The 25330-nt window shown below is 31.6% G+C and overlaps 1 protein-coding gene across 3 annotated transcripts in view; it reads right to left on the bottom strand.

The window, feature by feature from the left end:
• Nucleotides 1-210: 210 nt before the first annotated feature.
• Nucleotides 211-25330, bottom strand: part of LOC126742657 (protein I'm not dead yet-like) — a 60839-nt gene continuing 35719 nt past the window's right edge. Inside the window, exons 1-10 of one of the 3 annotated variants that reach the window (XM_050449395.1) lie at nucleotides 20914-21109; nucleotides 15671-15857; nucleotides 9151-9352; nucleotides 8898-9094; nucleotides 8576-8706; nucleotides 4537-4702; nucleotides 4236-4416; nucleotides 3623-3760; nucleotides 3277-3519; nucleotides 211-907 (exon numbers count right to left, since the gene is read on the bottom strand). In XM_050449395.1, coding sequence (XP_050305352.1) covers nucleotides 659-907; nucleotides 3277-3519; nucleotides 3623-3760; nucleotides 4236-4416; nucleotides 4537-4702; nucleotides 8576-8706; nucleotides 8898-9094; nucleotides 9151-9352; nucleotides 15671-15828 — 1665 coding nt within the window. In that variant the 5' untranslated portion in view covers nucleotides 15829-15857; nucleotides 20914-21109 and the 3' untranslated portion in view covers nucleotides 211-658. Of the gene's footprint in view, nucleotides 908-3276; nucleotides 3520-3622; nucleotides 3761-4235; nucleotides 4417-4536; nucleotides 4703-8575; nucleotides 8707-8897; nucleotides 9095-9150; nucleotides 9353-15670; nucleotides 15858-20894; nucleotides 21110-25330 lie in introns of those variants that run through there. The other 2 variants (XM_050449393.1, XM_050449394.1) reach the window with 2 other exon arrangements.

A 25330-nucleotide genomic window follows, 5' to 3' on the forward strand; every position in this document is an offset into this window, starting at 1 on the left:
TTTTTTTTGAGTCACAATATTGAAGATCAGAATCTGCACTATAGAAATATGAATTTGTTGGAATTTTATTTGCATATACAATACAAAACTATAATTCACTTATACACACGTATTTTATGTATTATATATTGCAAATAAAAAATATTTATTATTAAACTCTATTGAAAATATGTTTGTGTTAGTAAAATAGGGAAATTAACATAATGATAATGTCCTTAGATGTACATACTTTATTTCTTAACTTTAATTTTTTTTTAATTTAAATTCTTAACTTTACAATCATTATACGAAATAATTGTCATTTTGAGAACGGGTTTATAAAACTTAATAAAGCAGGATTTTTTCATTTCAACTAACTATAAAAAATATCTTACGCAAACTTTTTCTATAATTAAAGTTTTTAACCCTTATATGAACTTGCTTTACACCAAGTATATAAATCATATGTTATACAGAATATATCACAAAACACAGATCTAAAAATATGTATAATTATTATTTTACTAAATAATACAAATATTACACTTGACCCTACTTGCCATTCATTAATTTTTTTATTAAAATTATGAAAAGCTGTCGGTATTTGAAGTAATACATGAATCACGAGTGAATCACCACCTATTATACTTTTTATTTATTTTGCTACAAATTTTGCGTACTATAGCGTTGCCCATGTCGGGAATGTATCGAGATCCCATATTAATCTACCTAAGAAAGGAAAGACTAAAAACAAAACGCCTAAAGAAATTATAGCTACTCCAAGGCCAGCCTTTGCCATTTCTTTTGAAGACATATTGCACGGGGCTGCAGCTATGGCCATTGGAGGAGTGGAAACTGGAAGGCAGTAAGAGAAAGAACAGCTCAGAGCTGCAGGCATCATTAGGTACATTGGATGTATTTTGGCCACCTAAAAAAATTATTAAAAGTCTATTTGAAATACCATAATATTATTTTATCAATACTGTACTTTTTACTTAGCTATAATCCTATATTTTTGTCATGTGCTTATAACAACATGACTATTACTTATTAGGTACTACTTAGGTATATGTGACGCCGCACAAAGAAACGTAGAAGCGTTCATAGAAAAGTTTTACAGGACGGCCGTAAAAAGGTTATGCTCGTTCGAGAAGGCACCTGCTGCGCAAGCACACGAGACGCATAGTTGTAAGTGGAAGGGGGAAAAAAGGTCATTTCGCGCGTATGTTGAAAGACAGTGGAAAATTGCAAATTTTAAAATTCAATAACTCCGTTATTTAATAATAATACAAACTTCGAATGAATTTAAAATGAAAAAATGAATTTTTGGACGCTTAGATGGATTTCTACGTGCGACGTGACAGTGCTTTCATTTTAATATGAATTACCCTTCAACAACTTCTTCTTTTCCAAAAAAAAAAACGATAACCTAGATATACAGGGAAAGGTTTAATTTTATATTTGATAAAATTCTGTCAATCATCTCCTCACCTTCACCGGACCTCACTTTGGTATGTCAAATGTCTATCCTATAGTGTGATATATCATTTGACAGAGCATACAATCTACCACCCAAAAGTGTATAAAAAAAAATAAGTTTATAGACTTATAAACAGTGCTCAAAGTGTGCTTCGTGGTTCACGAGACAATAATAAGGTCTATTTTAAAATTCCTTACGAGCATTGGCTAGTGTTTTTCCGCTAATATCTCTACGTTCACGAGTACCTAATTCGATCCCTTAAATCAATAATATTTTTAGGTGGTGTCTTATAAACATTGCTTTTTACCCCCAAAGGAAAAAATATAGTACCTAGTATTATTTAATAGCACCACTCCTGCTAATCCACATCCCCGGATAATATTTATTAATCTTGTTGGAAATACAAATTATTTTCGTTTAGTATCCCAACACTATTTTCATCTACCGGTTTGAGCTATGCCGGTTTACCAGTCCAATTAGAAAAAAAATTGACTCGTCACTGAAGCAGATGTTCTTTACTAAATAATGATCCTCGTCAAGTCGCTGGCACATTATTTCGCAAAATTCAATTCTCCCGTCAAAATCGCCTTCTCCTAGTTGTTAAAGGATTTGAATTTTGTAGGAAAATTTTTTTTTCAAAATGTTGTGTACAGTGTACCCTGTTGAAATATCAGTTAAGTATGTGACTTTGGGGATAGATAATGTTTGGTCCATTGCGAATTGCCCCAATACCTCAATTAGCATGTTTCATTAACAACCCCTTTCCTTAGTACACTTTTTAATGCAAACAGATCCCGTTTCGTTAAACTTTCTTATCAATTCTAGTACATATTTATGGCTTACGTTTCTTCTTCTTCGCTTCATGCTCCTTTGGGTTCTATATACCAAGTCTAGAAGTCTAGAGATAGCGGTTTTGGAGTTAACAGCTATGACTATTCATCCAATAACTTTTTTTGTTTTAAAACACCTGTTCTTTGCCTGCACGCTTGCAAATCGCCATGTTAAGATTTTTCCAGGAGATTTTCTATTTCTTTGTACTGTGCCTTCACATGCTTGCTATGTAGAGTGGGGTAAGGCTCTCTCGGGGCACACTGAGGTTTTCTCTCCAGACTGCAACTGGTTTTACGAATAACCGGTCTTTTTCAACTCCAAAGTCTTAAGATTTTGAACGAACTTCACTAATTAAATATGACCGACACATACCATTCCCCTTGTGTCTTTCGTCAACTTAAGAATTTTGCATTAATAGGAATCGTCGCTCGCAGCGCCTAGTTTCGGTTGCAGCAACTTTTCTGACTGGCTAGTGGAATTCGATTTCCGCAGTCGGAGCTTCAAAGTTTAAGTTAATAAAATGTCTTTTATTACCACACATTTTTGCTTACTATTCGCTTATACGTCAACCTATTTTCTTTTTTTTGGCTTAGTTCGATTGGAGATTGTATGCTCTTTAAAATTATGTATCACACTTAGGGTAGTGTGATACATAATTTAGGGCTGTGTAATTTAAGGTCGATAAAATATCCATTAGTTTCAGACATTATTGGTCACTATCCGGTGTTACGTCAACCGATTTAATTTTTTTACACTACAGAATAAATATTTTAATGTTGCTTACAATGATATCTCACAGGATGGGGGTTTCTATTTGACACATCAAAGTGAGGTTAGCTGGAGGTGAGGAAGTGATTGACAGAACTTTGTCAAATATAAAATTAAACGTCCCCCTCTATATGTAAATTGACATGTTTTTCTAAATGTTTTTAAGGGTGGTTCGTTTTGAAATTAAAACACTGTATAATTATAATATTTAAGCTCACCAGTGACATTTCTGCAAGAACTGGTAAAACCACATTAGCCACAGCTACGTTACTAGAAAATTGGGTAAGAACTGTTGCGAATAAACAAGAAATAACCATAACCCAAAATCTTGGTAACATCGCAAATCCGTGAAGGTGGTCGGCGATTAGTTGACTCATTCCACTAGCTTTAGACGCTTCTGCTAACGCAAATCCTCCTCCGAGAAGAAATATTAAACCCCATGGAAGTTTTTGATGTACTACCTGGTAGTCAATTGAGAACATTTGAAGTTTAATAATTAAATAGTTGTAGTAAGTCTTATATTATAAAAAGTACGTTTTATATTTCAAAACGTTAATAACTAACCTTCCAGGTGAGAAGAGCTTGTGATGCAACTTTCGGCCTTTTACTTTCGTCTTTATTGAAAATATTTATAAAATCCAGATTTGATGGTATAATAAAAAGAAGAAGAACAACTATAATGGCAGCTGTTGCATCTTTTACCTGAAAATTATATTTAATAAACAATTATAAGAAAAGAAAACTGTATATATTTATATAAGTTAAGAAGCTTTAGGAAAGGGAAATGTAATAAAATAAGCCGATCCATATGTCATATTTTATATAAATATATATCACTAGTGTTTCAAGAAACTAAAATAAATAGAATCTACATGATATTGTGCTATCCAAATGAAATAAAGTTTTTTTATGATGTTAGGTGCAATTATTTTAGAATGGATAAAAATAGAATTGGGATATATTATACTATTTCTTAAGAATAAAAATATAATTAAGTTTATAATGAAATTAAACCCAATTACGCAACCACTGAAATACGTGAAAGGTAGTAGGTACGACACTTAATTTTTTGAATTTTTTAAAATTTAAAAACAATGCTATTTTAAATATAAAATAACTTCTTTTTTGAAACTTTTCATATGCTTTTTTGTTTTGTGGGAATAGAATTCTATCTCACCTTATGTTGTGTAATCATTTCAGCCCACCCAGCAATAAATTGCGGTTTTCTAAAAAACCAAAGAAGTACAGACAAAAAGAATAAACATCCTACTGCTTTCTCTTGGAAAGACATTGGTCCCATCTCTTGTAATTTTCTTCCAATTAGTTTCCTTGCCACTTGTTCACCTTGCATACCAACCCTAAAGATTATGTACCCTTTATATTTTTTTTATAGTAACATCAAGATATAAATATATGAAATATTTTAAGTAATGAATATGATATTTTGTATCTATTGTTTTGGTTAAAATTACACATACTTTAGTCTCTTTGCATCCGGTGAGTTCGGCCGGAAAAGACCCATATACCAAAACTGCAACCATATCACTGTGAGATACATCATAATCAGCATCATTGGTACGTTAAGAAATAGCCATTTTGCAAATTCCACTCCTGGACCTTCATCAAATCTGCTTTCATAGATTCCTGAAAAAACAAATATTTAAACATATTTTTTTTAATGGGTCATACTATTCTTTTTTTATTAACAAAAGGTTGGCGACCGAGTCTATTAATTGAGTCTATGGGCATTGCGGCTTAACCCCTCGAATAACGGTTCGAGTGATACCTCATATGAAAGTGTTTGAAACCCCTTTTTCAACTTGGTAAGCCGAAAGGCGATGATAAAAGTCGTCGACAAAGTTCTGAATAGCTAAAATTCGTATATTACCGAATGCTATTCTAATTTTTACTTTTCTCTGGTTCATTTTGGTAAACCCTTTGTTTGACATATAAGAAAAGAAAATAATCCAGGGGTGTTAAATTAGGAGGTCAATACGGAAAAATTAGATCAAGATACCTACGAATATTCTCACCAAATGTGGGGGAGCACGATCTTGCTGAAACAATATTCGATAATGGCATATATCTATCTATAGATCAAGGAGTCAAATCGAGCGACAAAAAAATCTAAATATTGTTCGGCTGTAAGATTATTTTAAAAAGCGTGGGTTCAATATTGCATTGCTGATAACGCTAGCTCATACATTCACTTTTTTAGAATACTGGGCATGTGCTTCATGTATCCAGTGTAGATCTTTCTGAGATCAAAACCGGTAATTTTGTCTATTAACAATGCCATTTAAACAAAATGTTGCTTCATCAAAGAATGGAAAGGCATTCTTTTCATCACACCATCTCAATTTCTTCACAGAACTGCAGTCCCCTATCAAGAACATCTTCCTAAAGTTCTTGTATCAGAACTATTATATGGATCTATCTAATATATGAATGATACTTTTTATTTATTTCAAACTTGTTGCCTTACCAACAGCCTAAAGAGGCTCAAAAGGTTGCCAAGCTTTAAAAGTGTTTAAATCAACACAACAAATCACCGTTTTACTAAAAATAAAACTGTTCAAGAAATATGATTTTAATGTGTAACATTTAAGTGCACAATAATTATATACATAATTATGAAAATAGAATAATATGCAAGGTGTCAGAGACAAAGCAGCCCACCCTGAAAATCTGCAAAAATAAAATGTTTAGGCCAAAACCGCCGAACACGTAAAATTTCACATTGAGAATAAATTGACAGAAATTGCCTTTCTCTGAGGTCATCGCCTCACCCCCCAGAACCCCCATGTAATTTTTTAAATTGGAATAAGGGTCGAGTGATAAATAATTTTTTTTTAAGTATCCAGGTGTTATCTCTAATCAAGAAAAACAATACATTTCAAAAATTCAAATTATTTTGACACAAACGTCAAAATTGCAGTAAATACCTGCATATTTCGATGCTTTTGTTGATTCAGTTATTTTTATTTTAGTATCGGTGATTTATTAAAAAGAGAAATAATAACAGTAGTGCGAAGTATATATTTGATCTAGTCCTGGTGATATTAATAGTATTGATAACAATGGTTTATATGCTCCAAGAAAGAATTGAGTCGTTATTATGATAACGTTTATATGAAGTCGTTATTATCAACAAAATAGGTCTGCTAGAGCAGCAGCACTTGCTTTTAATAATAATCATCCGCATCAAAAGGTAAATCATCTTTATGTAATGGATTAAATGATGAAGTTTTAAGGAAGAAACCGGGACAATACAGAAAAAATTAAGTGCAGTATCCAGTGAAAATTATAGTGGTAGAAATTGCAGTATTGTATCATGTTGAGCTGGGATCTAATACATCTGCTCGAGCAATTGGTACAACTTCTGGCGTGTCTAATAGTACCGTCCACAAAATTTTAAAATTACACAAATATCATGCCTACAAATCAAACTAGTAAATAAGCTAAGTTAAGATGATTTTGATCGTCGTGTACAATTTTGTGAGTAGTTTAGTGATACATTACATCGTGAGACAAATTTGTTGTACAAATGTCTGTTTCTCGGACGAATGTTCCTCTTATATGGTGAAGCCAATAGATACAACTGAGGATAGTGAAGCGATACTAATTCTCATTTATTTCGAAAAATATACAATTATAATACAAAAGTCTTTGCCACAAAGCCTGACTTTCTTAAAGATCTTTAGAATAGAATTGTTAACGAATGTCAGTAAATAATACCCAAAATGTTCGCTAAAGTGCGCAGACCTTTTGAATAAGAATTATACTTTTGTATGGAGGTCAACGGCGATCATTTTCACATTTAACAAAATTGGTGTTATATACAATTTTTTTCATATAAAAAAAGGTTTATTTTTCTTTTTACATTTATTCTTATCTCTTGAGAATGAATTGATAAAATACAAATAGGGCTATGTATAAAAATTCAAGGTATCACTCCAAGGCTCTTGAGGGTGAGGGCAAGGCGTCAGAGAAATACAATTTCTGTCAATAAATGGCTCCCTCAGTATTAAATTTTACGTAATCCGCCGTTTTTGGCTAAACAATTTATTTTCCAAGATTTTCCGGTTGGACTGTTTTATCTCGAAGACCCTGTAGATATTAAGAGATAAATTTTTTCATCACCAAATATCGTAAGTATACAAAATTTAATCTAGAATACAGTGCAGATAATAGTCCAAATTCAATTTGTCATTTTTAGATGAACTTACCTTAATAAACATAAATTTTGTTCATATACCAACTCTATAGGGGATGATTTTTGAAAAAAATTTCCGGTGAAATAACAATTTGCAATATTAGGAATAGTACTAAAACTTATCTTACACATGTAGTTATGACATAAAAAATATCGAAACCAGGAAAAAAAACTTTTGTTTTTTCTGTTTTCGTAACTACATGTATCTGTACAAATGTACATACATCATTATGTTACAAAAAGGCAAGGGAAGTTTTCCTATTTTTCTCCAAATTTCAACAATATCTTTATAATTTCTGATACGATTTGCATAATTTCTGAAAATGAATATTTCGAATTTACGATATAAACTGGTTTATGCGATTAAGATACCACTGAATTCTAATACACTACAATAATTATTTGCAAACCAAAATGATCATGAGAACAATGAATTAAAGCGATAGTTCTATGAAATTAAACTTTAATATAGTTAGTATTTATAGTTTCTTCTATTTAAGGCATCTGCTTACTATTAGATAAACTTAAGTTATGCTTTTTCGCTCCTTTATGTTCACTTACTTATATTATAAAAAGCGTTTCACATTTTAGAGCAGTAATCTAGAGCTGTCAAACTTTTTAGGCTGAAAGTTGCGCGATTAAAAAAAAAAAACATGAATTTTAAGAACCTTACTATATGGTTTGAATATTATTGATGAGCGGTTTGATGCATCAGAAGTGAAAATCAATATACCACGAAATGCTGAAGAAGCGTCAACCTAATTCTTCTGCTTCTTAAATTACATTTAAATGAATTTAAAGACTTTCTTTTCCTATTTATTAAAGTGTGTTGTTTTTGATATAAAAATGAAGGAAATATCTTCATTCCATAATCAATGGAATCAGAATAGATGTATTCTCGCACTAATGAGTGCGTGTGGCGACATCTCAAAGTCATTAATTAAAGTAATTGGATCCGAAAAGATGTATATTTACAAATCTGTCCTGTTTTTCACAAAGGTATATATTGCGACATCTTACAGCCATGCTTAAATATATAAATTAAGAGAAGCCGAAAAAGTAAACTTATCAACCAAACATGAATGGAAACAAAACTAAGTTGATAGTCGTACAAAAAATATATTCTATAATGTCTGTTATAAATTTGTTCTACGACTTAACGACTTAAGCAGCACACCGCGTAGAATCTTAATTATTCCACATTTATTATAAAATACACTATTTTATAACACCCACAAAATGTTAAAACAAAAAAATCTAGTTAGTAGAAGAAATTAATGGATTTCTTTTCATTTACGTACCTTTAAAAGTTAAATTGGTTCCGCTACCTATAATACACCCATTTCCCCCAATGCATGCCGCATAAGCTGTGGACATAAAATAACACATTGTTTCCCTGGTCGGCTTTTTTTGCTGCTCTTCTTCCTCTTCTCTAAAAATGAAATAAAACTATTCTCGTTAATTTGATACCTACACTTAAAATGATATTTTAGCTTTAAATACAAAAAATTAAATAACTTAAATACCCGTTAGACTTAAAAAGAGATGCATTTAAAGTATTTTTATCAGTAAAAGTGTCTTTATAACCATTATCATAAAATATTTTAATAAAATATAAAGCACCTTGCTTTTTCCAAGGGAACTCCATCCAAAAAAGGTGTTTCAAACATCTGCCCAATTCCTTGTTCTTCCAATTCTATTAAAGTTGCTTCTATTATGGGAATCATCATGGCTGTTGCTGCTGTATTTGATATCCACATTGATACTAGCATGGTGACGGTTACCAATCCCAAGTTTAATTTTCTGGGACTACATCCAACCTTAAAGATAAAATTAAACAATTACTAAAAATGTATAAATTTTTTTTATATGTTACCCTTTTTATCACATGTAACGCAACCCTTCTATGCAGATTGCAATGTTCGACAGCAATTGCAATGACAAGTCCACCGACAAACATCATATTTGTTTCTTTTAGGTAACATAGAGACACTTTATCTGAGTCTAGCACCCCCATAAGAGGAAATAGCACCATGGGTATTAAAGAGGTTATTGGTAGAGGTAGTGCTTCGAAAACCCTAAAATATCTTGAGTAAATAAGTGTTCTAATTTTACTTACATCGATTTAAACTACTAAAGATCTTAAACAATCTTGTATGAATATTAAATAGGTATTTTTTAATTGCGCTAAAATCTTGTAATAAATAAGAAACAGAATCATACTACATTACAAAACAAATTCAATTTACACTACAAGTATGAAATTATAAATATCAGCAGGTATCATAGAGTCTGGCGTATGTCATGAATGACATATTATGTAGTGAGACACAAATGGCGGTTTGCAAGCTTCCTTGTGATTAATTTTCAAAAGAAATCTAACAGTCTTTCTGAAGATAAAAAACACATTTAAAAGACTTGGTTGGATCTGGTGTGGGGTGTTTTAGATAATTAGTTTGAATTATCTAAATTTATTTTTAATTTAGTTTTAGATAAGCCTGCTTGAAGAGGCAAGATATCAATAATAACTTAAAATCTAAGAAACCTATTTTGCCTAAAGTCCTTATTTATAATTCAAAATTTTTACACTTTGAGTTGACTCACTATCTACTTGACTTTACGATCAGATAAATAGATTGATTGGATTAAGAGGTCAGTAGTTTGTCCACCACGATCACCTGCACTAAATCCTTTGGATATCTTTCTCTGCGGACATCTTGAGGGGACTGCTTATAAAATACAGTCTCAAAACTTTGGGATGATTTAAAAACAAAAATATGAGCAGCATGTCTAGCAATTAAAAATGTAAAACTAATAAACTTTTGTTCAAAATAATAAAATTTTAAAAACCAGTAAAACAAAATTAAAATATTTTAATTTCTTTGTTTTATTACAATAGTATATATCAAAATAAAATAACCTTTAAACCAAGAAGTACCCTAAGTAAAATTTATATTGTGTGACGAATTCATAATTAAGTACCTGTTTTATGGGATATTATGCCATACTTATTTAATAGATATTAGTTTAGAAAATACTATCTCGTACGCTCAATTGTTAAAAATTAAAAAAAAACCGAGAAGGGCGACTTTGAGCAAATCAGTCAACCGGATCATTATGAGGATTATTGGTTGACGTAGCCACTAAGACCGGAAGGTGAAGTGCCCGAAATGTGGCAAAGCAGGCTATATAAGAAGACAGTATCCAGAATGCACTAGTTCCGCTCCCGGCAAAATAAGGACTTCAAAAGGGCAATCGTCTGCAAGCATTGTTAGCGAACGGAGAAGAAAGATTAACAGTTATTAAGAACCACCATTGCTGATAATACTTCGCAAAATGGGGATCTTATAAAAGAGCAAGAGGAAGATATATATGACCAGATAAACATACACTAAATAAAGAGCTGCGTTGGTGTGATCCCAAATTCGGCCAAGCCCTGAAGATAAAGAAACTGATCAAGAGACTGGTAGAAAGATTTTCTACCGAGTTAACGAAGAGGCGTCACATCAAAAGCCAACCTATGAAGATGATTGGGACGCTTTGTGTTCTATAAAGGAGCAGTTGAATGCCGAGAATCTGAGAAGGCAATTACTGGATACAACATACTTGGAAATGGTCGACACCACTCATCGTCTAATAGTTGAACAAATAGAAAGTTACTTAGATACTAATGGAAATAGGAAGGAGACCCTTCCTGTGAGACATTATTTAAGCAATACACTTTTAAATCAATAGGTTGAAAGAAGAGGTCCAACAGAATGGTCTTCAAGATCTCCAGATCGAACACCCCTTGATTTTTTTCTCTGGGGTCACTTGACAACTGTTGTGTCTAAAACACAACTAGATTCCTTTGATGATCTCGGCAACAAATTATAAGAGAATAATAGAGTTCATTGCCGTATCTACTTAATTTTTTCAAGTATTAAAAAATGTAAGCAATGAAATTAAAAATAGATTGTATTTTTGTTTAACCCAAAAAGGAACGATTTTTAAATTTTATTTATTTAACAAAAAGGCATTTTACAAAAATTTAAATTAAAAATAAATCATTATAAATACATTTAAACAAATATATATTATGCAGAATATTAATTAAAAAGCGCTTTAATTTGAGGTATCACAAATGGGGACACAGTGCCATTTAAGATTTAGGGAGCCCAAGTGGTTGGTTACTTTATAACTTAAATATAGTTCTTTTTTTCCCTACCTAAAAAAAATTTGTACCAATTTGGTAGTTTTAACTTTTTTAATTTGAGAGATATTCGCGTTGAAAGTTTTCAAATTGAAAGCGACTTTCAAATTGAAATAAATAGTAAGAAAGAAGAACAGAGTGTGAAAAAATACTTTTAAAAGTCTTAAAGAATTGTGTGTAATTTTTACTCATATAATAAATCATTTGACTATTTTTGCGTATCGTGTGTTTTAATTCACATCTAAAGGAACAGGAAAAACGCTACAACATTAAACTAGGCCACAGCAAAACTATTTTGCTACGACTGAAAAAGCCGCATTTTTTTAAATTACTTTTAGGTTAACCAATTAACTAGTCATAAAAGCCATTTCGAACTTACTAAGAGTTTTTGGTGAAATGGAATTGGCACATTCAATAATTTTCTCCCACAACTCCTTTAAATTTGGTGGCTTACTAAATTCGCGTATGTAAATGATCTCCTTAAGATAACCCCAAAAAAAAATAGTCATTTGAGATTTAGGAGGCCATTTAATATCGCCAGTCCCACTAATAACACGGTTAGAAAAAATATTTGTTAAAAATGCTTTTACCATAATTGCATTAAGAGCAGAAGAGCCGCCTTGTTGAAAGTAGACCGATCCCAGGACTAAATCAGGGAGGTTTTGAATGGCAGAAAGAACTGCGTTGTGTAGCAACTCAAGGTATTTTTGGGTTTAAAGTACCATAATTAAAAATTGAACCTATAATATGGTCGCCCAGAATATCAGTCAAAACATTCAATTTTTGAATTGAAAACTTCTACGCTCATATGAATAATGGAAGGATTGAGTTTTCTATTTAATGAAAAAGAATATTCTTCTAAAAAGAGAATATTTTGTAAAACATTTTCATATGTTTTTTCATTGCTTAAGAAAATATCTCTTGAGTTTTAGAACATTTGAAACATTGTCCCCGTGGTTTAGATTCAAATACTGGTAACAGTTTTATAGTCCATACCTAGTACCTCTTCAACACTTCTACTTAATCGTGTTGAAATCACTTTCCGGGAACTCCAAATCATTTCTTCCAGTCGTTCTTGCTCCTAGCCTTACGTACTAAAGATGTAACTAAAATGCAATGAAGCATGGCTGAACAAATCTTAAATACTAATTAAGCTATACAATTGACTGTAAGGGATTCAATACAATCCAAGGACCTCTGCAGTTTCCGAGGATTCAGGGAGATCTACTGACGATTGGCCTCCCAGCTCCGAGGACTATGCAAATATACACAATATCTGAAGTCCTCTGAACAGGCTCTTCTTGAGAGGCAATCTGCATTTCCATGAATTCTCTCAGCTTGATGTTCAGTGTCAAAAACAAACTCCGATAAACTCTCTATCCATCGAATGCTAGATGATTCTATAAACCCATCGTTAACCATACTCTCAACAATGTTATCAATGACCTGTCTTGCTACTTGACAAGCTGCATGGTCAGAGTCGTCTTTCTTCTTTACCAGTACTACCGGTGAAGAATATGGACTGCTAGATGGTATAGTCTTCCTCTCATCTCCATACTCCCAACAATATTATCAGCCTCCTCTCTCTTGTCCAGTGGTAGTTTTTTAAGCTGTCTGTCGGATAAGATGAGCATTTCCGGTATGAATTTTGTACTGAAGTCATTGGTCCTCTCTCTCTCTTTTCCAAGTATTAAAAACATCTCAACATCTATGGACCAAATACCTTAGCCTCTTTCTTTGATCAGGCCTTACACCGGTACCCGACGACAATATTGGCTTCATTCGGAAATGCTTTTCAGGTGAAGTCTTTTCAGTTCTTTCGCTGTAAAACAACTTCCGTATCGGCTATCTTCAGAACACTCTGGATAAATCTTAACTCGAAGCCCTTCACCTCATCGTCAATCTCATCCACTATTGCAGGATACTTAAATGTGGCTTTTCCTATGGTGTACGTGACGTTTGTTTTACCATGGACATTTGCTTGATCTCCCGTTGCCGTTCGTAGCCACCATTTTAATTTCCAAAACTTAGCTACAGATTTTGCCATGTAGGGTCTTATGACTGCCTTTGTGGCACCCGCATCCAGCAGCACAGGATTCCATCCACACACGCGTTAACGAAAACTGTTGATATGGTACGGCAACGAGGAGATTTGGGTGTTTTCTGGAGTGGCGGAAGTGGAGCTAACGCCTTCTGGAAAGTGTCTTCTTATGTGACTTGCTTTTCCACTTTTACAATATTCCAACTTCCGAGCCTGACGGCTACGCCCTCTATAAGATCCTCCGCAATGATTCGGTTAACCGATTCCTCAAAAACGTCCTCTTCTGGAATCACTTGCTCAATACGAGCTTGGCCCTTGTTCTCGTTTTTGGCAGCATCGAATTCAAGGATCCATGTTAGTGCATCTACTAACTTAGGTGGATTTGCTAGTAGTAAGGCCTACCTTATTTCACCATCCAGCCCATCCACAAATGCTTAAACTGCCAAACGTTCCATGATTCTTTTCTGGACATCTGGAAATGCCAGTCGAACCAAACGTGCACAAATTCTCACAAGGAATCCTCTAATATTTAAACTCGGCACCGAGTTCTCAATTGCATGTGGTAGACATGTTCCAGGTGTGACTGGCCATAACGCATCTCCACATGCCTTACTAGGTAGTCGTAGTCGTTCCTCGGAGATAATTCTTTGCAGGATTGCAGCAACATCTGCTTCTTTTCTGGATGGCCAATCATTTGCTTATGCAGCCGCTTCAAGCTGACGCTGATAAATATTCCATGATGTAGTACTATCAAATTAAGGTGGTTTGAGGCGCACACACAGATCTCATATTGCCACACATTCGCTTTTGTGATCCACCTCTAAGGATCTACGTGTCTGATCAACTACTGAGGATCTATCAAAAGTGTTCAGGTCTAATGTTGCAATTCTGTTTTGAACTTCCTGGATTCTATCCTAAATCATGAAATAATCTGCTTTTTCATTGAAAAAAATTTCTTCTTTTAATTTGTTTTTGTTTTCCAAAATCTTCTCTTCCAACACGGCATCATTCTCTCTTAGTATGGTACAGTTTTCTTCTAGTATTGCAATATTTTACAGAAATGTAGCTTTCAGCTTGGCGGAATTTTCTAGCAACTTCACTTCCAGGTTGACGGAATTTTCAGTAATTCTTTTGTCAAACCTTCGTCTATCTTTCTAGAATTTCCAGCAATTTTTTTAACCTTCTTCCATCCTTGCAGAATTTTCTAGCAATTTAGCTTCCAAACTTTGCAAAATTTGACCGATATCGCTTGCACCAGTAAAAACAAAGTTATCCGGGTTATCGCCTTCCTCAGGTAATGCGTTACGAAGCCGCCCCAGGAAGTCGGCTTTATTTCACGTCGCATCTCTGTCCTGATTCTCCTTTTCAGTTCATCAACTTTTAAACCCACTAAAAATATTATAGATTTGGCATTTTCACACACTTAAGACCGATTTCTTTCAGTTCACCATTATTTACTTTTCACTAATGTCCAGTTGACTGACGTCTAATTCATTAGATATAAATTAAAATACTCGATACACAAAAATAGTCAACTGATTGATTTTATTACGCACACACTAAACACATCACTTAAAGTTACTAAACAAATATTTATTTATAGGGTATTTATTTCCCAATATGTATGTCCGATTTAAAAGTCGCGCCAATATTCTGAATTGAACTGGCCTCCTGACGGCAACGTCTCCTTATACACTTGCCAGACTATGGTTTTGAAAGATTAGAGCTAACCTTCCACGCAACTCCAGAGATGTCATGTAGTGTACCCGCATGATAAATCCGGAATTGCGAAGTACAGCTGATATTCGTAGCGTTGCCTATATCGTTACAATAAGTTCCATAATTTTAATATGTTGATAAAGCTAATTATTGAATAATTAATAAAGTTCAAGTACATTACTGGTATAAAATTAAAATAAGTATTAATCAACAAATAATATATTAGACCAGCAAATACATCTTTGGTGACCTCATAGCTCATTATTTTAGGCAAAAATATTTAATGATCAATTAAAACTGTTGTATAATAGTTATAACTTTTTTGAGTTATACGTCAAATTATCAATATATTAAGCATAAATTTAGGGTACCAAGTCAGTTATTAATTTAGTAATTAATCTTTAAGCTAATCTAAATAAAATAAAAGCAAAAAACATTACTTACCAGTATCCTGCCATAAGCAATACAACATACAAACATCGGAGTGCTGCAACATTGTCGAATATGAATACCGGAAGAAGAATAATTGGATATAGAACAATAAATAGTGTCTTCCAATATATTTTAACAGCATTCAATAACAGTCGGCTTACCGAAGCCATTGTTGTCAATATATTTGTTATGGAAACCACTAAAAAAATATACATAAGTAATAATATAATAATTATAATAATAAGCTATACATAGTTTTTACAAGATTTCATAAATCAACTTGTAAGTATTTATCATATTACTTTAGAGTTAAATGTTTACAATAAGCTGAAACCGTAAAATGTTTTAAACCTTAGTTTGGAGTTTTTGCTTGAAAGAGCTGTCATTCGTATAAGAAAGATTGATATATTTATTGATTTATTTATTTGAGTATTTATTTAAGTACAGGGCTCTTCTACAAATAGACTAAGCAATATAAAACAGGAAAGCATAAAACATATTAGTAAATTTAAATACAAGTAAGCGCTTTGCCAATTATGTACATTTTCTTTAAACCTAATAAAATATACCAAAAAATACATCTAACTCACTTATTTGTTAGTATTTTCGCAACCATAAAAAATATTGAGTCATATACGTCAATTAAATGACGCCAGACTGGTGAAAAATATGCCATCATTGAAACTAATTTGTTGTAAATTATTAAAACTACGGACGTATCTGAATAAAGGAGAGTTAGGCAAATGTTTGAAGAATACCTTGAGATCCTAAATGTTGATCTTTTACTCACAATATAAGGATTATCGTTAATATATAAACTTTCCAAACAGTAGAAGTGTATTAACTTGTTAATAATATTATAAATTGAAATTAAATGAAAATTGTTTGTACGACTCTCATCAGAATTTATTACCATAAAACTTTAAGTTACCATAACAGATAAAAAATACTTATAAAACCTAAATTTCTTAGAGCTTGTTGAACAATATTTTCTACATGAACTAGAAGAGCAGTTTGGAATCGAATGTCACACCCAAATCCTTTAGACACTCTACATTTGTCAAGGTAGTGTTTCTGAGATAGACATCACATTTATTTTGTGTTTGAACTGATTTTTTACTAAGAGTATAGAATGACATTTTTCTGGATTAATAATAATTTATTTAAGGCACAGTACCTTTCAAAATTAGGAAGTTCATATTCCAAGGAAGAAAATTGATACATGTTTAATTGTTGCAAAGATTATTAGATCATCTGCATATGCAAGATATTGACAACTTTAGAAAAATTAATCAATGTCATTTAAAAACTTGAGGACCTTGCAGTATTTCTGAAGGTACGATAATACAAGAAGACTACGCCATTTAAGACGACATACTGAGGGCGATTCGTTAGATAATTTTTAATTTGAATAGTGTGCACACCAAAATTCTTCAACTTTATGAAAAGTGTTGGATGATGAACCTGATCAAAGTCCTGGAAAATTAGGTGCATACGGCAAATGTTTCCAAATCTTTATCTATATTTTTACTATGTTGGAAAAAGCTGGTTGATTAACGATCGATAATCGAAAACTTCTTTGAGTCTTAAAGCATTAGCGATAGTGCAATCAAATATCATCTTGCCGGGAAGTTAAGAATAAAAAACCTCCCAAATATCGAATGAATAAAGGCAATTTTTGTAAATATAATCAGTCAAAAACGAAGTCCAAAAACGAATCTCTGGGAATTTAAGGCTAATTATATTTCCTATAGACTGCAAATTCCTCTTTTTTATTTTTTCTCTCGATTATATGACATGCTGATTTATAAGAAAGCATATTATAATATATGCAATACGTTATTATATGTTTATAATATATACAATAGATTTTTATGATATATCTCCGTTCAGTAATTCTTCTCTGTTCCAAATTTTGAATTTTAGTATTTTGGAGGTGGCAAACCTCCCAAAATTGGTTTGCTATGATTTATTTATCATAATAAATTTTATCGATTTTCTCGCGTTTATTTTTTTATTAATTTTCATCAAGTCTCCAGAATCCGCATTAATCGTCTGTCGGTCGAAGGGACAACTTTCTCCTTCTCAATTTTCTTTCTTTAATTGAATAATGGTGAAGTATCCGACGTTTAAACTGATATGCAACATGATCCGATATTAAAAAATGAATATTGGAAGGAGCGAGACGTATCCGGGAACGAATATAGCATCCATGAAAATTATTATTAAGTTTAGGGGCAAGGACCGACAGTTTTTAGAGAGAATTGAACTTATTTTTACGAGTCGAAGTTTAACATTATTTTATTGGACAAATTTTTCTTTAATGTTTCCTTGCATTAACAATTCTTAAAATATGGTCTGAAAACAATTAATAATGATTCTCCGACGTCAGAAATAGGATCAGCCCTTCCACAGTCCACTGAATATACCCTGACGAATGAAACTGAAAGAGAAGCAAATGTAACAGATCAAAAAGGCTGGTGCTGTTTGGCTGCAACAGTTATCGGGTTTTTGCATTTGTATAAAGAGGGTCTACAGGTAAACGGCCGGTGCTATTTCCAACTGATCATCGAATTAGTTCGAAGCATCGTGCCTTTACTGGATTTATTGGCAAGTGTTCTATTTGTGGCAAAGTTGGACGTAAGGCTTATCAGTGTCGAGTGGCAAAAAAAACTTAAGGACATACTTCATACAACTAAAAATACTAAACATACTTCAAGGCAAAAAAAATATTAACATTAGCTACGTTTACAACGCGAGGATCTATTAGGTCAATGGATCAAATGATTTATTTTATTTTTGTGTACAAAAATAAAAACCTCGTAGGCTAACATCCAATAAAATGTCAAAATTGTCATTTTGGTACCTAAAATCTTAAATCATCTTAAAAAATCTCTAAAAAAGGGGGTAGGGTGATCGCCGCTTAATATCAACATCTTGCAGCCCTTGAAAAACCATTTAAAATTATACTATAGAAAGCCATATTTCAGAAAATTCTTCTTTGTTTATCAGGGGAAATAATAAATGAAAACACATTTTTATTTTTTTTTTATTATTATTTATATAAATGTTTTAAATGATGCCTACCGATGTACTGGCACGTTTCTTATAAATTCTACATATATACAACTCACAACATATAATCACAGGCCACACACCAAGTGTGTGCATTTAAAGGCCTGATGATGCTCTAACTAGAGCGAAACACGTGTAGCCTATGATTATATGTTGTGAGACCGTGACTTTGTGTTTTTCTTTGTTTTCGTCAAATTCTACACATGTCAAGCCCATAGTCTTATATCTCATAATGTTGTGTTAGTATAAATAACCCTGAATATCTCTGAAAGCCTATGAAATAAGGAAAGTACTCAAAGAAGAAAATGGTACCCTAACGTAATTACCATACAACGACTCGAAAGATTTGTTTGAAGATCTTTGTATCATTTAATGCTCCTAAAATACGAATTAATTGCATTTAACCACACGACAAATAATTACATAATTCTTATAGTAAGAAAAGATGAAGTGTTTTTGAAATTACTTTGATAATGATTTATTGAAATAATAATCGTTATGTATAAATTACTCACTTAACGCTGTAATTTTTCTTTTATAAATGGGTGTACTCTGAGCTCAATTAATTAGATATTAAGTCAGTTTTAACAGATTCTTGAATAATCCGGTTTATTATTGTTGTAAACTTAACATATTCAGATGATTTGAACATATTCAACATGATATATATATAGTATTTGTTTAAATCACGTTATTTCTCTAATATGCACCACTTAAATGAAATGTCGTACAATACTGAATTAGATTTACAAATCTCTATACCCATACGAGAGTCTCAATTACGACGTCGAATAGTTAAACGCGACACACAAGTTAAAAAAGAGCTCACGAACAGGAGTAAACAGTTTTTTTTTATGAACAACCAATTTGTGTAATCAGCTCTACTATCATAATGAGTACTTCCGATCTTGGAGGAAAATACATGATCATAGATTAAATTAAAGGTTAATCTATCATTTTATCTTTAACTCTTCGGACTAACTTTCCTTCTTTAAAACTATATTGACTCGGGTTAAGGATGCACCAAAAAAGAGTTACATCAGAAATAAACTAGTAAAAGTTAGAAATAGGTAAAAAAGCTTCAACTACATTAAAATAAAAGTTTACTATGGTAAAATATAGAAATAAAATGTGAACTAAGTTAAAACATAAATCTTACACTATGTTTAAATCTAAAAGTAAATTTTATTAGAAAGATCTCAAACATACATATACGGTTTATTCGGGATACTTCTTAATAAAAGGGCGTGTTCGCAAATTATTAAGAGGATCCAGCAATTTTTCACACAGTGTATACATAATAATGATAAAAAGCTTTCGATTTCTTTTAAATTTAGTATTTATAATTCTTTTTCTTTAAAATAGACTGTGATGGATCAATTATCATGCTGATTGCAAATGGAAATACTGATATGAAACCATTAAAACAAAATTAGATTTATTTAGGAACGATTTATTTATATTGGCGATTAAATAACAAATTTAAAAAAAAATTGATTCCCACAATATATGGCAACGCCGGAAATAACTAGGGAACTAGTATTTGTTGGTGGCCTAAGCATTTTAAAAAAATGTTGTATAAAGTGAAACAAGAAAGTATACTAGGCAAAAATTAGAAAGAAATATGATATACCACATTTTCTTATACAGTTTATTGAGCTATTTTAGGGTAATATTAAAAGTCGATTGACACGATCTTATGTTCGTAAATATTTTTATTTATATTTCAATTTTAAAATAAATATTAACAATATATTAACAATATATTGGTAATGAATACGCCGTTTATTAAATGCGTACATACATACATACATTCCGGGAAAAAACGAAACAAAAAAACTCGATCGAAATCAGCTCTATTACTTTTTTCTTTCTATCTTGCATAATAACATATCTCAGCAAAATAATTCCTTTTTTTCGTTAATCTGTTTCTTTGTATTTTATTTTAAAAAATTAAGCATACAATTTTAAAAAATATAATGGGCTCAATCAATATAATTTACTTGATTTAATAAATAATATTTTGAATTGAGATTTTTCGAGCGAAAGAGATGAAGTTTGAGGAAAATTTTAAAAATAACAAAAATTTTTGTACGCAAAAATATAAGTATATCATATTGTGTTTTCTTATATATTTTTTTTAACTTACTTTTCTACTTACTTTATTCTAAGCCTATTACCTCGATAAAACTAATATTAAGTAAACACACTAAATATTTTATGCTAAGATCTATAAACTACTTTTTTTAGTAATTTTTAAGCAATAAATATAAATTTTTTTAATCGTAAGACTACCGCCGTGCAATGAAAATACGTATCGAGCAGATCGAATCTTTAGCCAACCGCGGCGAAAATCTGCGCATCTCAACTAAAGACTATAACTATATTTTATATAGACATGAAACATTATTTTATATAGACGCCAAAATAAACTGATAAATGAATTTGGTAAACATTGATTACTGATTACTTTATTTCCTAATTAAGTTATGGGAAAGAATGACGATTTAATACATTAATCACCTTAAAGATCTAAACACGCAAATTACTTACATCATTTTAGAGAAACAAATAATGAGCTTAGATTTGCTCTTATTTTATCCCAACTTTGCTTATTAGGAATATGTTCCAACTCATGAAATTTAATACGTACAGTCGGCAAATTTGAAAATGTCCCTCGCATCTGCTCTCGGACTTCGTTGCCTTACAATTTGGCAACATGGCTTTTGACTGAAAGGAGTAGCGTACGGCGGGCGTTAGGGTGTAGAGTATCGATCGAGTTTAGTCGTGTATAAACAGGCAGGGGTGACGGAACTGATTTTTCAGTAGATGGGGTTTTTGCAATGGGACATTTCGAAAATTTTTGTGGCCGTGCAAGCTGATATTAAAAAAATCAATCAGTTTGTTTTTCTTCTTTATGTAAAGTTTTTAGGACAATGCGCTATAGTGTTTTATACGTTGGCTAAATGCGCTCTTCAAAATTCTGTTTGGTTCATCACTTGTGAGAAATTACCTTCAGTTATTTTTTTATTGTGACACTATATTATTATTTTTTTCCAAATTTATTTCCAAATTATAATTTTTTTGCTTGATCTTTCACAACCTATATTTTTGTTGTCAAATGCTGCTTGTTGTCAAAATAAATAGAAAAAAAAATCGTTTTTACTTTTTTATGCATTACATAAAAATCCTAATCGATGTTTTCTTTGAATTTTTTTTTATCAAAGTATTACTTTATATTACTCACCCAACATTTGAAAAATAAAATGCAACTTAAATAAAAATACCAATCCAAATTTTAAATTGTTTTTTACTCTTAAAGTGTGCGTTATTGTATAAAATAATATAATTTAAAAAAATACCTATTTGTTTTTTTTATTTTTAAATATATGGTGTGTATTTAAAAATAAGTAAACAATCAGATGTAATTCTATGATAAAATAATAGTTTTTTAATTCTGGCAGCAACCAGTAGTGAGTGTAAACCAAACTAGTAAGTGTAAACCAAAATATAGGTAATCATAAAAAAAGGAAACATTATAATAATAGAAACTTTAAGTGCTACAGCAGAAACGATAGGTATATGTTAAGATTTTTCTCTTTTATCCTGTGTCTAGGAAATGAAAAACGCGAACTCAAACCTGTTTAAAACATTAAAGGTTTCATAAAAAATAGCGCGCTATGGTTAGCACCGCCTCCTAGCATTAATAACGTAATACGAGCTGAGATACTACCAAAACTACTTATTTTGGAATACCCTGTCTAGCGCTGTAAAACTAAGTACTTGTACTAAGTACTACCATAATATGGGAAAAAAATTAAGATTTTTGTTTCTTTTTCCTCACATTTTATTTATAAGTATACCTATATAAAAATACAGGGTGTAGAACTCGTCAAAAGAAGTTGGTTGATATACCAAAAATTGCCTATACTCGTATAGTAAAAGTTGCATATTAAGAAAGTTAGTTTGCGTTTTTGAAATTTTTTTTTTCATTATCAAGTTAAGTGGACATTGTTTTTACAAAAACTATTCAAAATTGTCCCCACTTGTTCGATTAGCCCAAAATGTTGTTCGGCAAATCCATATTTTAAATTGTTTATGTCTATATTTTGGTAAGAGGTAGAAAAAAATAGATGTGGTTCTCATGAGTAAAGCACACTTTTTTACTGAAGTGATGAATAAAGTAATATTTCCGTTTGTAAATAAGGCACTCTCGTGATTTCTTCTTGAATAAAAAACTATTTTTTATATTTTTTTTATTGAAGCGAAGTTAACTTTAATTACTAAACTTTAATTGTAGTAGTTCCGTATCTTTTTTTATTTACTTTTTTTTTAAACCGTATAAGATTAAGTAATGGATCAAAGGTCAGTTTCAAAGCGAAAATTTTATTTCCTATTTAATGACAAATTACAGTTCTTTAAGTATAACATCTTAATAACAAATAATAACATTCAATACTACTCCTAACAAGCTTTAGTAAGTATAATTACAATTTAAATCTACAATAAAAATACTTGTTTTATTTAAACTTTTAAGTAGCCTACGTATTGTGTTTTTTTCGAAACTTATACCTTTTTTTTTAACTAATAATTATTTAATATCACAGGGTGCATTTGGTATTGGTATGGCTTCTTAATTAATATTTGGTATAAAAACCATTTGCGTCAATGCATTGTTGCAGCCTTTTCCGCATTAATCCCGCGTAATTACTAAAATCCGGTCTCCCTCTGAAAGATTCCCAAACTCTTTGAGCGTGGGCTAGTAACGTTTCCTTCGATCTAATTTGGCCTTGATTAAAAGTATCCCAAGAATTCACCATTTCAGCCCACAAATTTTTGATGGGGTTTAAGTCGGGGCTTCTGGATGGCCATGGAATTAAATTAAATTCCGGATGTTCCTCAAACCATGTTCTCGCCATACGGGAGGTATGAATTGGACAATTATCGTGCATAAAGGATATTGGTCCAGCCGGATATAATATTCTGTATGAAGGCAGAAAAGAATTTTCCAAAATGTCCACGTAGTCCGCGGAATTCATTTGGGGTGGCGTGGTTACCAGCATTCCGGGTCCATTTTGGGTCATCCAACCCGATAATGACAATGTTATTATCCCGCTTTTTTCAGTTTCTTGGACATAATGGGAATCATATCTGGTACTTGTAGGTGTCCACACTAATTGATGGGACCTTATATCCGAAGAAATTTCGGAACTATTATTTTCGGTAAATACCACATTTGACCAGTCTCGGTCAATTTTTTCTTGAGCAAACCTAAGCCTTCGCTCTGCGTTGTCGACCGTTAATTTGGCATTTTTAACTGGTCGTCTACAATTTATTCCAGCTGAACGAAGAGTATTCCTAATTGTTTGCATACTAACATCCAAGTTCATGGTTTCTTTGACCACCCGGCTATTTGTGAAAGGGTTATTTCTTACTTGGGTAACAATAGCTTCTCTCATATTTTCGGTCAATACAGGTTTCCTTCCAGGATGTTGTCTGGTTTCTACATGCCCTTCTGCTTCTTGACGTTGGATCCAGCGTCTAACTTGTTTGAGCTATTTAAAAGCAAATGCAGTAATTAGTATTAATTAATTAAATAGATATCTATTATACTATTAGGTTAGTGACAACAGTTTAGCAAAGGGGTGGCCTATATGTATAGGTATAGATAAAAAATAGCAGTAAATATTTTATTATTAAGAATAAGTTAATAAAGTAGGTACTAAAAAAGCAATAACAGCGTCTCTTAACAATAATATAATTTTATATTATTTATTGGTGTTTTTTTAAAACATTCAGAGCGTTACGTCAAAATATATTTCTATGACAACTTTTTTTAATATATGGTGAAAAGCAAATAAAGCGAAAATATTTCAGATTAAAATGTTTGCTATGACTTTTATAAAGCCTTCATATTTAAAAATAACAACCGGCGCAAAGAGACAAAATTATTTTAAATTATAATAAAAGCAGGCGATAGAATTCTTCTCTTCTTTTTCGTAAATTACCTATGTCAAAGCTCAGTCTAATATCGTAAAATGCATATATATATATGTATCATATTACTAAATCGAATAAATATAATTAACGAGGTAAAGCTTAAATTTGGCATAAAAAAACCCATTCACAGGTATAATAATAAATACATTAATAATACAGATATAAAAATATACTAGATGGATACAAATAATGCGGTAGTGGATTGGCTCACGGTGCGTTTTGGACTAAATATTATTTTAATAAACATTTTTTAATAGGGCCACTCCCCTTAACCCTCAACTGGTGCAGTAGTAAGTCAGATATTAAATTTAAAATTCAAAATATCGCCAATCTATACTATATTCGACTACCGTTTTTGAGAAACCTTTAAACCCATTAATACTTTTTTTAGGGTATGGTACTGCATTAAATTTATTTCTTATCTAAAAAAAAACTATACCTTCGTTATATAAAGTTTCATAAATATTTATAAAAAACTTGAATGTTTTTAAGATATCGCGTTGCAACACTTTAAAAAACTCACCCTGTATAAGGGTTGCTTGGATTTAAAAAATACTACCTCAAAAAAAAACAATCAATCATATCTAAAATGATTTT

The sequence above is a fragment of the Anthonomus grandis genome, chromosome 12, assembly GCF_022605725.1.
Source record: "Anthonomus grandis grandis chromosome 12, icAntGran1.3, whole genome shotgun sequence".
Taxonomy (NCBI): domain Eukaryota; kingdom Metazoa; phylum Arthropoda; class Insecta; order Coleoptera; family Curculionidae; genus Anthonomus; species Anthonomus grandis.